Source organism: Amia ocellicauda, chromosome 4, assembly GCF_036373705.1.
Source record: "Amia ocellicauda isolate fAmiCal2 chromosome 4, fAmiCal2.hap1, whole genome shotgun sequence".
Taxonomy (NCBI): domain Eukaryota; kingdom Metazoa; phylum Chordata; class Actinopteri; order Amiiformes; family Amiidae; genus Amia; species Amia ocellicauda.
This window is the reverse complement of record NC_089853.1, coordinates 17,885,700-17,899,505: the sequence shown is the minus strand read 5'-3', so window position 1 is coordinate 17,899,505 and position 13,806 is coordinate 17,885,700. Positions and strand designations below refer to the sequence as shown.

Genomic DNA, 13,806 nt, shown 5'->3' with positions numbered 1-13,806 from the left:
TGGAAAGAAAAATTGGCTTCACGGTTTGGTTAGAGTGCCTAAAGTTGTATTATGAGAATATGCTTTCTATGTAATCCATTCGTTTGAATCTATTTCCCATCTTTGTGTTTAAAGTAAAGAATGGACAATCATTTTGTACACATACTGGAAAGAGACATCTGTGGAAGAAAAACAAGCAAAAAAAAAAAAAAAACCAAAAAAAACTTACAGCTACAGTTTCGGCCATTGGCATCAAGAGTGTAATGTGATGCACATCTACACTTATATCCCTCAGGTGCAGCCAAGCAGAGGTGGGCACACTGCCCGTTGTTCTGTGTGCACTCGTTCCAGCCATCTTGGCGTGAGGAGTGGAACACTAAAATATCCATAACGTATTCCAGATTGCCCTGGATCATGGTGCGGTTCTGCCCGGTCCTTTTGTCTGCTCTCTCAATGCTCTGTAGATTCCAGTCGGTCCAGTAGATGTAGTCGCTATACTGAGTCAGGCCAAAGGGGTGGGGCAGATCGTCGGCTATGACTTCCCTTTGCTGGCCTGTGTGGGACCGAGAGGAAGCACTGTTAAATGCCAGTGAAATTGATCACGATAAGGACTACAGTTAGAATTTGAAGTATGAGTAACGGGAATGCACAGGATGAGATCCTTAAGGTGTAAAGGCTGGACTTACCAAGCATGTCTGAGGACTCAATCATGCAGGTGTCCAGGTCAGTCCAGTAGAGCCTCTGGTCTATATAGTCAATAGTGAGACCATTTGCCCGGCCCACTTTGTCCACCAGTGTGACAATGCTGCTTCCATCCATGTGTGCTCTCACTATCCTGGGTTTGCCACCCCATTCTGTCCAGTACATGTATCTGGGGAGGAGGGGGGAAGAAAATAAATTAATGCAAATCATACATAGCACTGGCCAAGACTGCATTGTTGTACTGTCACGCTTGTTTATATAGTGAAAGCTTCAAGGCAACAAAAAGGAGAATTCCTACAGAAAGAAAACAATCTACCGTATGAGCAGCATGGTTTTTCGATCTTATTCACAAATCTTTGCAACAAAACAAAGGGAAATTATACAACCAAACGCGATAAACTCTCCCTTTAATAATGACCCGCTGTGCTGTGATTCAAAGACGTTCCAAGACATGACTTAATCTCACTTCTGAGTTGACACGCCATCTCATGACATGCTGGCACATGTATTGTTAAAACACAAGGTCCAGAAGCGTTAGGTGCAGTGAATCAACAATGAAATAACAGTGCTTGACATGGCTCTTTGAAATGGCTATATATAGGCATGACAGTGAAATTGCTTGCCATCAGTCTCCTAATGTGGGCGAGTTTGCATACGCCAGAAATTCAACATAAGCACACACACAAAAAACACTTTTCACGTCCCCGAATATAAAGATACAGATAGTGCATTTTTGATTGAAAACATTCTAGAAAGATACTGCTTTGCAAAATGTGACGCACAATGCCTCAATATATATATTTTTTAAATTATAATATTTTTAAAAAATTGCACGTTTGCCCATTCTTACTTTTCTGAATCAATCCGATTGGAATATAAGACAAACATCTGTCCTACATAATATTAAACAGATACATTTAATTTATATATTTATAAAACCTAATTGGATCTCCATCACATTATGGAGTTAAAGCTGGTCTCAGGCCTGCATTCCATTAATGTAAAAACTTCAAAGGTTATCCAGCAATTTTGACAATAGAGGACTTTAAAGTGAACATTAAATAGACTTAAAATAGAAACTGTTCCTTAATTTCATAGACCTAGCTCTCATGATTCTGTGTAATGCATGGACTGTAGAGTAGATACCAAATTTGGAGAAGTTAAATCATTGGCCGTCTACATCATGGCTTGGGGATCCTCTGAGGAATACAGCTTTTGCTTTCTGATGAGATTCAAGGTGCTTGCAATGTAAAATCACATAGCAAGATATAGGCAGCTGGCTCTCTTAGCACTGCAGAGCTGCTTAACTGGCATTAACTAATAAACAGGACTGCCCACCGCCCAGCCATCGGCTTCAACTCATCCTTACCCATTGGCAGGGTCAAGCGCAAGTGACCGGGGGTTGTCCAAATCTTTAACCACCAACACCTGACGGTACTGGCCGTCCAGACGGGCCACCTCAATGCGATTGGTTCCGGTGTCGGCCCAGTAAAGGTTGCGTCCCATCCAGTCCACTGCCATGCCCTCGGGATAGTCCAGTCCAAACTCGATCACGTGCTCCACTGAGCTTCCATTCATAAAGGCCCGACTTATGGTCTGCAAAGCGTGAGAAGGTTGGGGAATGAACATTTATTTAAACAGACTGGCTTCGTCCCCCCACAAGTTTTAGGCTTAGCAAATGTAGAATATGCCCTACCATGGCACTTAGCTTAAAAAAAAAAAATAGGGTCTACCAAATGTCAAATTATATATTCCTAGTCTATGAAGTAAAGGCAGTACCCGCACAGTGACGTAATTTGCTCCAAAGAAAAAATAATTGTATAACCCGAAATTAACGTTTTTGATCTACAAGAGATTTTCATCAGGATAATATAAACATCTTGATTACCATTTTGTTTGGAGCACATAATGTTCATGCGGGTACTATGTTCACTTTATTGATTGTTTTTTCTGCCTCGGATCTTTGAAGACCAGATGTGTACATGTTGTTGTAATTTTGTTTTAATCGTTAATCTTTTACAGAGACAATTCTATTCTTCATATCTAGACAAACATTAACTTGACTACAGATGAATATAAAGAAAAAAGGAAATGTATTCATAATTCAGTAAAATATTTGTTTTTTTTGTTTGAAATCTGGAAATGCCCCCCACTTTCAAATGTATTTTTTCACAGATACAATCAAGAAGTGCAATCGCTTCAGAACAGAATGTGAATGTTGTTGTTAGCTCTACTCCACAGCAATACAAAACATATATTTTTACCTTAACATACTTCAAACATGAAACAAGCGGTATGTTAAAATCAATACTCATACAGAATAGTTTGCTTTTGCTGTATTCCTGTATTCTGCAGATTGATGGTGCTAACCAGAGACATGACTCATCGGACAATCAAATCATTTTTTTCTTTTTTCCTCCTAAATATGACAAAGCAGCTGACTGTTACCTTCACACTGACATCGGTCCAGTATATTCGGTTATCAAAGACATCGAAATCCAGGGCAGAGGCCTCTTTGACCCCGGCCAGTGGAATGGCCACGTCGTTATTGTTGGTGCCCAAGGATATCCTGCGAATGTCAGCTCTGCTAGTGAAGAGCAGGAAGGCCTCGGGCACAATGCAGGTCTGCAGGTCATTCAGCAGCTCCAGGCCCATGGGGCAGGCACACCTTAGACCTTGTGGCCTGTAGAAACACAGGTGGCTGCAGCCTCCATTGTTGTCCGCACAGGGATTGGTTCCTGTGGAAAAAGGAAAAAGTCCATGTCACAGTTCATTAGGAGCCCAGTTGCAATGAGAACGGACATACCAAAAGTCAAAGACGTCCGACTCGCTGGTACCCAAGGGGGTAACGGCACAGTAGAGCCACAGACTCTCTGACCCACCTATCACCATTTTAGCCAACAATTTTAGATAGACAACCTAGTGTTCTCCAATAGTGAGTAAATGTGGTGAACAAAAAGGAAAAATGTAAATATCAAAATCTGGTTCTGATCTTAAGAGTTTGGTGGGGTGAAAACAGGTTTTTACCGAATGTTTTTGTCACTCTGGTCGCTTTCAAGCCCATGAGATCTGGCAGCTGGTCAATGATAATTTCCCGGATGGCTTTGGTCTTGTGCACTCTCTCAATGCTCCTCCTCTGCCAGTCAGTCCAGTAGATGTAATCTCCAAGCAGAGTAAAGCCAAAGATATGCGGGAGCTTATCTTCCAGTAGGGTTTTCCTGTTGGTCCCATTGACGTTAATCACCTGAAGAAGGCCCACAAATTTTGTTAATCCACTGGTAATACATGAAACACAATAAGAGACAATGTTCACATATCACAGGACAGTTTCCCTTACATACATACTCTTTCATCACATATTTGCCATTCTTTTATATAAAGACAGGACAATGCAGTGTGGAAGGTTTTAGAGCGGACAGCCATGCACACATTTTCAATTCACATGAAACAGGATAAAATACAGGATAATAAACTGCCCCCCTCCGTCTGTCCGTCTATGTTATTTACTTTAAAGCCGATGGATAAGAAAAAGAGAAGGTTATAAACTGAAATCCATTTCGACAGAATTGCAGCCTGCAAATATTTGAGATCGTTATTGACCTTCTAACAAGACCAATAAAAACAAAATGGCCATTTACACCTACTGGATGGTCCATCCAGTGTATTATATTGCGGACAATTACATCAGTGTAATTTTATGGAATGCATTATGTAAGGGTATGCAAGACTTAGGGCAGAAAATATACTGCTCCTGTAAATGAGAGAGTAAACAAAAACTCAGCAGACGTCAGCTGGCTATAGGACTAACAGGAGACATCTTGGCCCTCTGGGGAAATGAGCTATACACCTTTGATTTCAGATAAACGCGTGACATTTCTACAGCCATGGAAACACTAATCCATAACAGAGAAGAAGCCAGTCGCAAAGCCTGACTAAAGACAAAACAGCAAGAATACACATACGAGTATATCTACACCTCAAGGGCACATCTGTTGACTGGAGGCATTCACAGCAGCCGGTGCCCAACACATGCTAGAGCCCACACAAAACGCTGGTGTTTACAAAACCCACAGTTCCCCACCCTGCCCTTCCCTGACGTCAACCTGTAAACCAGCACCACTTTTTCCTTTCGCTAACATTATCTAAATGAAAACAATCCAGTACAAGAGCGCAGAGCCTGTCGTGGTGCCATGTTGTGGTTTGGATTGACAGGGGTGGTCTTTGGGCATGTGGGCATGTTTGTATTTATGGCAGTCAAAAGTAACCTGCGTATTTCAAAGGACTCTACGCTGCATACATATGCCTAAAATGGGCTCATTTCGCATTTACTGTATTGGGTTTTGCACTCACACCATGGCGGTCGGGCTCCCCCTTGGCTGTGCTGAAAGATTCATAGCTTGACTTATTTCCATATTGTAGTCTCTCCATTCCCTACAGCCAGCATAAGAACCATTATGAAGAGAAACACTGCCTTCTTCTCACTGGTAATATATTATATTATAGGTGTGTTCTTTACTCAATCACTTTTACAACACATCATCCATTACAATACTAAAGAGAAAGATACACGACATCAACGGCCATAATCAAACCGATGAATGCAGTTCTGCTGCAGGAGATATAATTGGACCATAGTGGTTTGCGCAATCCCATGTAACAAGTGCCTTGTTAATTAAATTATTTGACACAGGTGTTTCAACTTGGATAACGGACTTGCCTAGACTTTACAAATTTGCCTCTACTAAGTTTGACATTTCACAACAGCAAGACACTCCAGAAATATTCAGCAGGCCCCAAAAATCTGACCCACAAGCCCAAAAACACAAATGCTACCACTTCTCTCATCCATTATTACTATATATGGCTCATCTTCTTATTTTTCAACTTGAAATTTAAATCACTAAGTAGCATATTGCAGCGCCAGAGCTCTTGCATTTTAATGATAATCTGATGTGATTACAGGCTGTGGAGAGGCCCCGTCTCAGGTCAGGGACTTTTTTTTTTAAGACCAGGGGACATACTTGGCCATGTTTATCTAGGAACGTAACCTCACACAAACCAAAAACAATTTTAAAAGTCCCTAAATGGGAATTGCCACGTAGTGATGAATGTGTGTTTTTTGTTGTTGTTGCTATTACTATTCTAAGCTTCACACTTGCTTTCGAAGTTAAATTTTGCTAGTGTCAAAAGGAAGCAAACAAGCTTAGTTCCACAACCTCGGGCGGAAGGAGGAAGGTGTTAACTTTATTTTTTTATTTTTATGAATTTTATCCACAATTTTCAAACACTGTGAAAAACGAAACGGGCGAAAAAAGGAGGTGATTGTTCCTTTTCAAGAGTTCAGCTTATTTTTAGTGTTTTACAAATTCAGACTTTCAAATTCAAATTCAGTTTGAAGGGTAAAAACTTTTTATAGGCACATTTTGAAATCATGTTCTAGAGTCAGGTTATGCTAAAAAAAAAAGTAAATCATGAATAGTATAAGATTTTGATGAGTCTTCAAATATGATGGTGTACATCAGGCCTCACACTTGGTTGAATGACACACTTGTCGGGCTCAAACATTTATTAAGTTCATGTTAAAATGGAAATTACACAGTCTTCAACGAGACCTTCATCAGGCCGGTTGACCCTTCCATCTCTGTGTTTATGTTCGTGTGTGAGTGACTGAAGAGAGGGATGTAAGGAAGTAATGTTTTTAACTGCATTACTCCTACATTTCTGCCTCTGGATACAAACAAACACAAATACTTTTATGACTATTTCAGAAATGTTATCTTTGAAAATCCAATGCAATGGCTGAACCACAATTCAAAAACTACAAATTCTGCCCCTTAAATAATCAGGAACTCTTGAAATTAAAAGGTAAGTGATAGAACCTCCCACAAAAATAGATAAATAACGGCATCTGGGTGGTTGAGACTGTTCTTGTAAGCAGATTTCCTAACAGCATTTTTATTTAATTAAAACCTTTCAGCATCTGTTTCCTCGAACCAGTGGCATTGTTCTCTCTTGGTGAGTGATTTTAACTGCCTTTAGTTTGTGTAACATTTATATCCTCTGGGGAAATTCATTATTTTTAATTTTAGCCTAGCAGTCAGACACCAAGTTTTTCTGAAATAACAGACTTTTTTTTTCTTGCTTTTCTTTTTCTTTCTGGAGGGGTTTGGGGTCTTAAGACATTTCTGAAGGAAGGAAATGGAGGAAGCACTTCTGTCCCTATCAGCTCCTACTGTCTGTAGGACCATGATGGGCTTGTTTGAGGACGAAGACCTTCCCTAATGACACTGTGGCATTGACATTTCCTCTCTCTCTCTAATCCAGGTACTACTAATGCTCTCCGTGTGAAGCCGTGTTCTTCAGGCTTTGACATTTACAGAACTTACTTCTCCACACAGCGCATCAAAGGATTAAATGTACAGCTGCTCAATGGCGCACCAGTTTCCTGCAGAGCCAGGACTTTACCATCAGGCTGCACGTTATAACTCTTTCTCCCTCTGTAAGCTGTCTAGGATTAGGACAGTTCCATTACAAGACACCCCAGTCCAGTATGGTGTAAAAAAAGCAGCAGCCGTGACACCTACAGTGATTTACAGTTGCCAGAACCCAGAACCCAGCCAGAACGTGGTTCAAAAAGTGCTAGGTGACCTTGCCAATTAGCACTTTGGAAAATATGGCTCACCATTCTGAAAACTTATCACAGCAATTCCTAGCAGAAAGCAATATATATATATGATCCCCAATTAAAATAATGTTTCACCTTTTTTATTTTACTGTAAAAACAGGAATAACATGCATATCCATTGGCTTATATCTGGGAAATGGGTTCAGAAAAAGCTCAAGTTCCTATTAATATTCTAATTAAATCACCATTTAAACTGCCACCCAATACAAAGTTGAAATCCTTGCTTTAATAAAAGTAAAAAACAAAAGCAAATTACTTATGCCTGTAATTATTACCATATTTAAAAACAGATTATCCTCCTGTAAAAATCATCTGACAAACAACTGGCATTTAAAATGTGCTGGGCAACAGAGATGGATTGTGAAAATGAAAAAAAGACACTGGAAGTCAAATATTTTCCATTATTTTATCCTTTCCATTGAATTTGGTGCCGATTACAAAAAAAAAAAGTACTTGGATGGCTTTTGTATCAGCAGGAGCTGTTCTCTCGCCTTTTCAAAATGCTTTTCATTTAAAAAAGGAACAATTAGACATGGCTAGACCCACTGAAAGATGGGGGTAACATTTTTCTTCTTGGCTCTTTTTTTTGTTTTGTTTTCTGAAAGAAGTCAATGCTAAGATTTTAGTGCTGTGAAAACCTCTCAGAATGAAGAAAACTAAAATCAAAAACAAAACCCCCCCAGCTCTCATCAGTAATTCACAGAAAGTCAGACTTTGAAAGTTTGTATAAAAGGCAACACTAACACATGCATCTGTGGCTTTACATAACTAAGATCCGATGCAAATTGAACGTGCAAAGTGAAGGCAGCCGAATGGGTCTTGTTTCCCTAAGGAAGCCAAGTCATGCTCCTGCAAGGAATGTAAAATAATTTGAAACATACCAGAACTCACGGGAAATAACAGTTACAGGAAGAACAAGGTAAGTCACTATACTGCGTTTTTTAGTTTTTTTTTTTAAACTGAGGTAATACATTAAAAGTTTTCAATCAATCAAAAGAGTTTTCGGATTCTCCGCTTTTACAAGTGACCTTTACAGAAACTTACATTCCAGCGCTATGGTGTTGAGGGGACTAAAGTGCAGTGAGCTGCAAGGGAGATTTCCCTTTTCCATTGAATCTGGCATATTTAAGAGACGCGTGGGCAATCAAAATTGTCGACAGCCTAGCTCTCCGTAAATTGTTTTCAAGGTTTACATTATTAGCCTGTGTGGGAGACTATGTCGACAGGATGCGTTTTGGGGTTTCACATTTCCTCACATATTTTAGACTTACATGAAATCTGCAGGAAATATAAATCTCAATTACAGCATTTGACACCCTGAATAATTTTGAAATAGAATGCTTGAAGTTACAAAAAAAAGATGGATTTGTCCCACTACAGAAGAAAACATCTCAGAATAATGAAGGCCCAATCTGGTTTTACTTCACAGGGCACTGAATGCAGTCATTCAAAATGAAAAGTTGCCCCCCCCTACAAAAACTTTGATTTAACTCCAATTTTGGGTCTATAAAACCAGACCATTAAATTACATTTTCTTCTTTGCAGCATCTCCAAAAAGAGAAATAACTAATCCTAATTTAAATCTATTTTACTTATGGTTAATATTAACCATTGGGGGGGATGTAGAAAAACAAAGAAATGCAAAACAACCTGACAGCACGTTATATTGCTTGGGGTGTATCCATACAAGTAGGAATAAGGCCTACAGATCCTGCCAAAAATAATATAACCCATTGCTAGTCCCATCTGTGTTATCTTAGTGAAGGGGGGGATATGAAGGAAACAGCAGCACGACATAAACAACAGAATAAACAGCTCTGATAAGGTGGGTCTGTTTGTAGTTAAGGATTGCGACGTTTTGCACAGTGTTTACATTCTGGATGTCTGGAAAGCTCTGCCGTTGCGAGTTGTTTTCACAGCCATGCCACTGCTGATCCAGTAACAGGGGAGCAGAGTAACCAAACACAAATGATCTTCACACGAGCTACAAACCTGCCAAATTTTTAATCAATATCTGCAATCCAGATTCTATGCCCCTTAGGCTGCTTAACATGGAAAGACCCACCAGCTCCTTTGAAATATTATAGGGCCCTTGCATAAAGCTTTGGCCTAGCCATCTAAAATCAAAAACCATGGATCAGCTACAATTTTTATTTTCGTTCTGTCTAGGCTCTCAAAGTTTGGCCTAGTGTTGTGCTACTTTAATTCAAGCAAAATGTTGGCCAAGTATTTTTTATTTTTTTCTCCATAATCTCAATTTTCTTCTTTTCCTGTGCATTCCCTCCTTAACAGAGACATATTCTTTGGCCTTTTATTTCTTCCTTCCCAATGTGCGTCTCTCCTCCACCTAATGAATGTATGGAATGTTTTTTTTTTTTTTTTTTTTTTTTGCTGCCAACTTCCGAACACAAAAGAAGGCACTCATTACACCAATGTTTTTGTTGCACAACTGTACAAAACACACCTTAAATGGCTGTGGTTTACAAGTCCCAAGTAGAGTGAGAAAAATAGGTTCCATTTGTCTGGAACAGCGAGTCAGCACATTGTTCTACTGCCCCATCTGTTTCTACACCAAAACACTGAAGGAGGAAAGAAAAATAGCTATTACTGAACATAATAATGAATAAGCCCTCAAGTATTTTGAATTAATTATCCATTATTTTATTAGGCAGTAAATATCCCAGTTGTTGTATATGGTACATGGGAAATGCATAGCCTGTATAAGCAATTTAAACTAATTAAGCAAAAAAACACCTCAAAACAGTGTAAACCACAATACAAAAAGGTGTCCTAGTCTTTCCTCCACTTAAAACATCCATAAAGAAAAAAGGAAATGGGCAGAAGTGTGAGATACAAGCTTAGTCAGCACCCATCCCAATTCAGCCTTTAGTGAGGAACCCATGATCCAGAACAAGGTTTTCAGCAGGAGATCCTTGCTCTTTGAATGATCACCACAGACAATTATACATTTCACATTTCGTTTCTTCTAACACCTTCAATGGACAGAACATTACCCTGCGTTACACAGTGAGTCCTATCAGAAATGGGACTGCGTAGTGCTGAAACTTTGACTTCTGTTTTCTGTGAGTACAGCTGACAGGTCAGCATTCAAAATATTTCAGGGGATGGACAGGACGTGGTCATTAACACTGAGCTCTCTCTCCAAGAAACTCTGCAACTGCTATAGGCCCTGCCTGTCTGCTATCACTGGTTGCCTTCCAAAAGTACACTGTACATCACAGCTCTAAAAGTTTGTGGAAAAAGTCATTTACTGACTAAGGGTTTTATTTCATTTGATTTTTAAAATGCTCTTTCAGAGGATTCTTAATATGTTATACTTGGAAGAAGAAAAAAGTACCCAAATCATAAAAACCACCCTAAATACTGAAAAGTGAAAAGTGTAGGGAAAGTAAGCTACAAAAAGGCTTAGGAGAGTATAAAGAAACTTAGGGCTAGTCCAAATTGAAGCTTTGACATTGCACTGCAAAGTACAAACCTATTCTATTGCATTTTAGTTTATTGTCAGAAACATTTTTCTAAAACTTGTAGAAAATGCAATAGGGTACAAGTTTGAAATGTATGTTTCATGGATAGGTCAGTTTAAAATTTGCTCTAGCCCTTAATGTAATCACAAATACATTATATTGGGGATCATAAGACCCCTGTCTATCCAACTGTGGCAAACGTCAAATCACAAAACCTGCTCCCAATATATAGACTGGGCATTTTATTTTTAAAAGCTAGGTCTCTTTGTCCAGTCCCTACAATCAATGTGCTAGCAATCTCTGGAGCTGAAGTATGGAGTGCATCACAAATAAAATATCTAATACACGACCCATAAACGCCTATGTATTCTTATTACATGTCCTGCCAATCCTATGCAAGCTTTGCCAACATTAAATTACATTTGCATGTTGATTCAGAGTTCACACGCAAGAACTTACTCCCGCTGATCCGTCGGGACTGTAATAAATGGATTCGATGAAGAGAAAAAGGTTTCAAAGGCTATTATTTCGACGGCATCATGTAGCCTGTAAATTCCTACACACTGTGGTCTTAGTCACATATGGAATGCATTGTGAACAGACAATTTAGCAGCTGTGGCGGCGACTCTTCACCGCAACATCGCTATAAAAAAAAGGAGAAACTTCGGCACAATCATGTTAATAAGCCACAACATAGCCAGAACAGAAGCTGGAAAGTAGATCTGCCTCTGTCCTTGAGCAGCTGTAGGCAAGGATGCATCCCTCAGGAAATTAAACAGAATGCTATGCAAACCCAAGTAATGCTCCTCTTCAACTCCATAAATTAAGTTTTTCAGTATGCTGACGGGTGACCACTGCATATCCGAGTCAACATGATTCGTATTTAGTCAACCTCATCTCCCTCTGCATCAAGATCTAGTAGAATAATAATATATTTAAAAGAACAACAAACACAGAGGGACAGCATTTAATGTTTTCTTTTGCTTGAAACATCCCAGTCAATCAAGTAGAGAATTACTGGAACGTAGATGCCAGTGTGACACCAAACCATGGGAATGTACATGAGCGTGTGCATACTTTCGCACAAATTATACATCCCTCCACTCACCTTGTATAGAAGAGTGATGGATTGGTTTTGAAAACAGACCTAAACTAAAACAGTGGAAGGCCTTTGTGTTGATTAAAAAAAAAAAAACACAGCACTGGGTTTTTTGTTTTTTTTGTTTTGTTTTTTAATGAAAGGCCAATGCAAATTAGAGTCAAAACCTGCATGCTGTGTTGAATGCACAACCAGTTTAAAATTGACAGTCTAATTGCAATCAGGAGGGCACTATTGCTGTGGTTCAGAATAATCTCAACATCAAACCGAGTCCTTCTCATGTTATTACTCAATTTTTGAATGGCTACAAATTCAAGCCTACCCATCACAGTTTGTTATAGAACCCCAACATTTTTGTCTGAGCCAGGTTTCCTAGTTATGTCCAGGGAAATGCACAAAAAAACAGAGAAAGGAAATAAAATATTAAAGAGACGCCTCCAGCCCCACGCCCCAGCCCCAAACTACACCTTGAAGATAAATGCACCACAATCCAGTGACTTCACAGATCAAATGGCAGAAATATGATCGATTTAGAGGGAAATAGGCATTGAATGTTGTACTTAGTAACATAAGGACAGGGATCATTTTGTATGTGAACCTGCTATTGTAATGTCACTTTCATAGCTCTCCAGGGTTTACAAATCCCCCATATTTGAGCACTTGCCTTTTTGTGTGATATGCAGGGAAGTGTGCCCAAGATTGCAGTTTAAACCACATAAGCCACAAAAGTTAGCTTTATCCCATTTGAAAATCAATCTGCTGTAGCATAACTGAGCCTTACATCAAGGTTTTGACAGCAGCAAAATGGAAGCCAGTGTTAGATGAGTAACTTCAATTTTCATTAATCTTACCTCTACTTAATTACATTAGCATAGGCTTTTCCATCACAGTTTGTGTGCTTTAAGTTATATTTTTTTGCATTGTATCACATGCATTAGCAATTATTTAAATGTTGGGCCAAGAGGATGGAAAATCTTCGTTGTTCTGCTATGCAAGAAGTTACACAGACAACAGAATAATCATCAGAATTTAAAAGGAGTCTAATATTGCTCAGTCAGTGCTTGTCATTTCAGCATCAGAGACCACTCATTTGAAGTTAACAAACAAGGAACCAAAAATGTAACTAGATAGTTCATACTTTTTATGCTTTCTACCATTTGTACATAAATGCTTACCCCCCCGCCCCCCACAGCTTTCTGTGTCAAATTTTTGGGTGAGAGTGTATTACTTGTGCAGAAAAACACACCTCTCTAAAAAAAACAAAGGGACTTTCATTGCCCGTAGCTAGATGAGAACATGATGTTACCGGTGTGCATTCCAGGCTCCAAACATCTCATTTATTTTGAACATGTAACTATTAATCCCTTAATAGTAAGAGAAATACCACTGGCTATGTCAGAAAAGCTGGCACACTGGCAGGACTCTGACAGGATTTCATTGGGATTTGTTTACAGGAAGTTCGGTCATTAAACAGAAGATTTTTTTTTGCCATGTCTGGGGATGTATAAAGAATAGCAGACTTGTGGTTTGGGAAGATTTTATCAATGGCCGCTGATCGGCTGCGATCAGCGGAGTGTTGACTGCTGATGTCTCAGACAGCGAGCACCCTCCACACACTGACAATCCCATCCATACAAAGGAACTGGTTACCACTGAGCTCATTTAGGGTTTATGAGTGGGGGGGAAAGTAATAAATTACTATCTGTGGCCTTATCACTATAGAAATATAAAGGCTTTTGTTTGAAAGCACCAAATTAAACCATTCTATGTCAATTTTAGTGACTTTACAATTTGAGGACATCATTGTAAAGGCATAGTTAATTTCTTAAGACCCGTTAACTTGTTTGCAATTAAAC

At 39.2% G+C, this 13,806-nt stretch overlaps 1 protein-coding gene across 1 annotated transcript in view; it reads right to left on the bottom strand.

The window, feature by feature from the left end:
- The window catches only part of lrp5 (low density lipoprotein receptor-related protein 5), a 65,157-nt gene that overhangs the window by 15,687 nt on the left and 35,664 nt on the right, over positions 1-13,806 (bottom strand). Inside the window, exons 8-12 of the mRNA XM_066701161.1 lie at positions 3,709-3,925; positions 3,130-3,419; positions 2,051-2,277; positions 666-850; positions 209-532 (exon numbers count right to left, since the gene is read on the bottom strand). Of these exons, the coding sequence (XP_066557258.1) occupies positions 209-532; positions 666-850; positions 2,051-2,277; positions 3,130-3,419; positions 3,709-3,925 (1,243 nt within the window). The remainder of the gene's footprint in view (positions 1-208; positions 533-665; positions 851-2,050; positions 2,278-3,129; positions 3,420-3,708; positions 3,926-13,806) is intronic.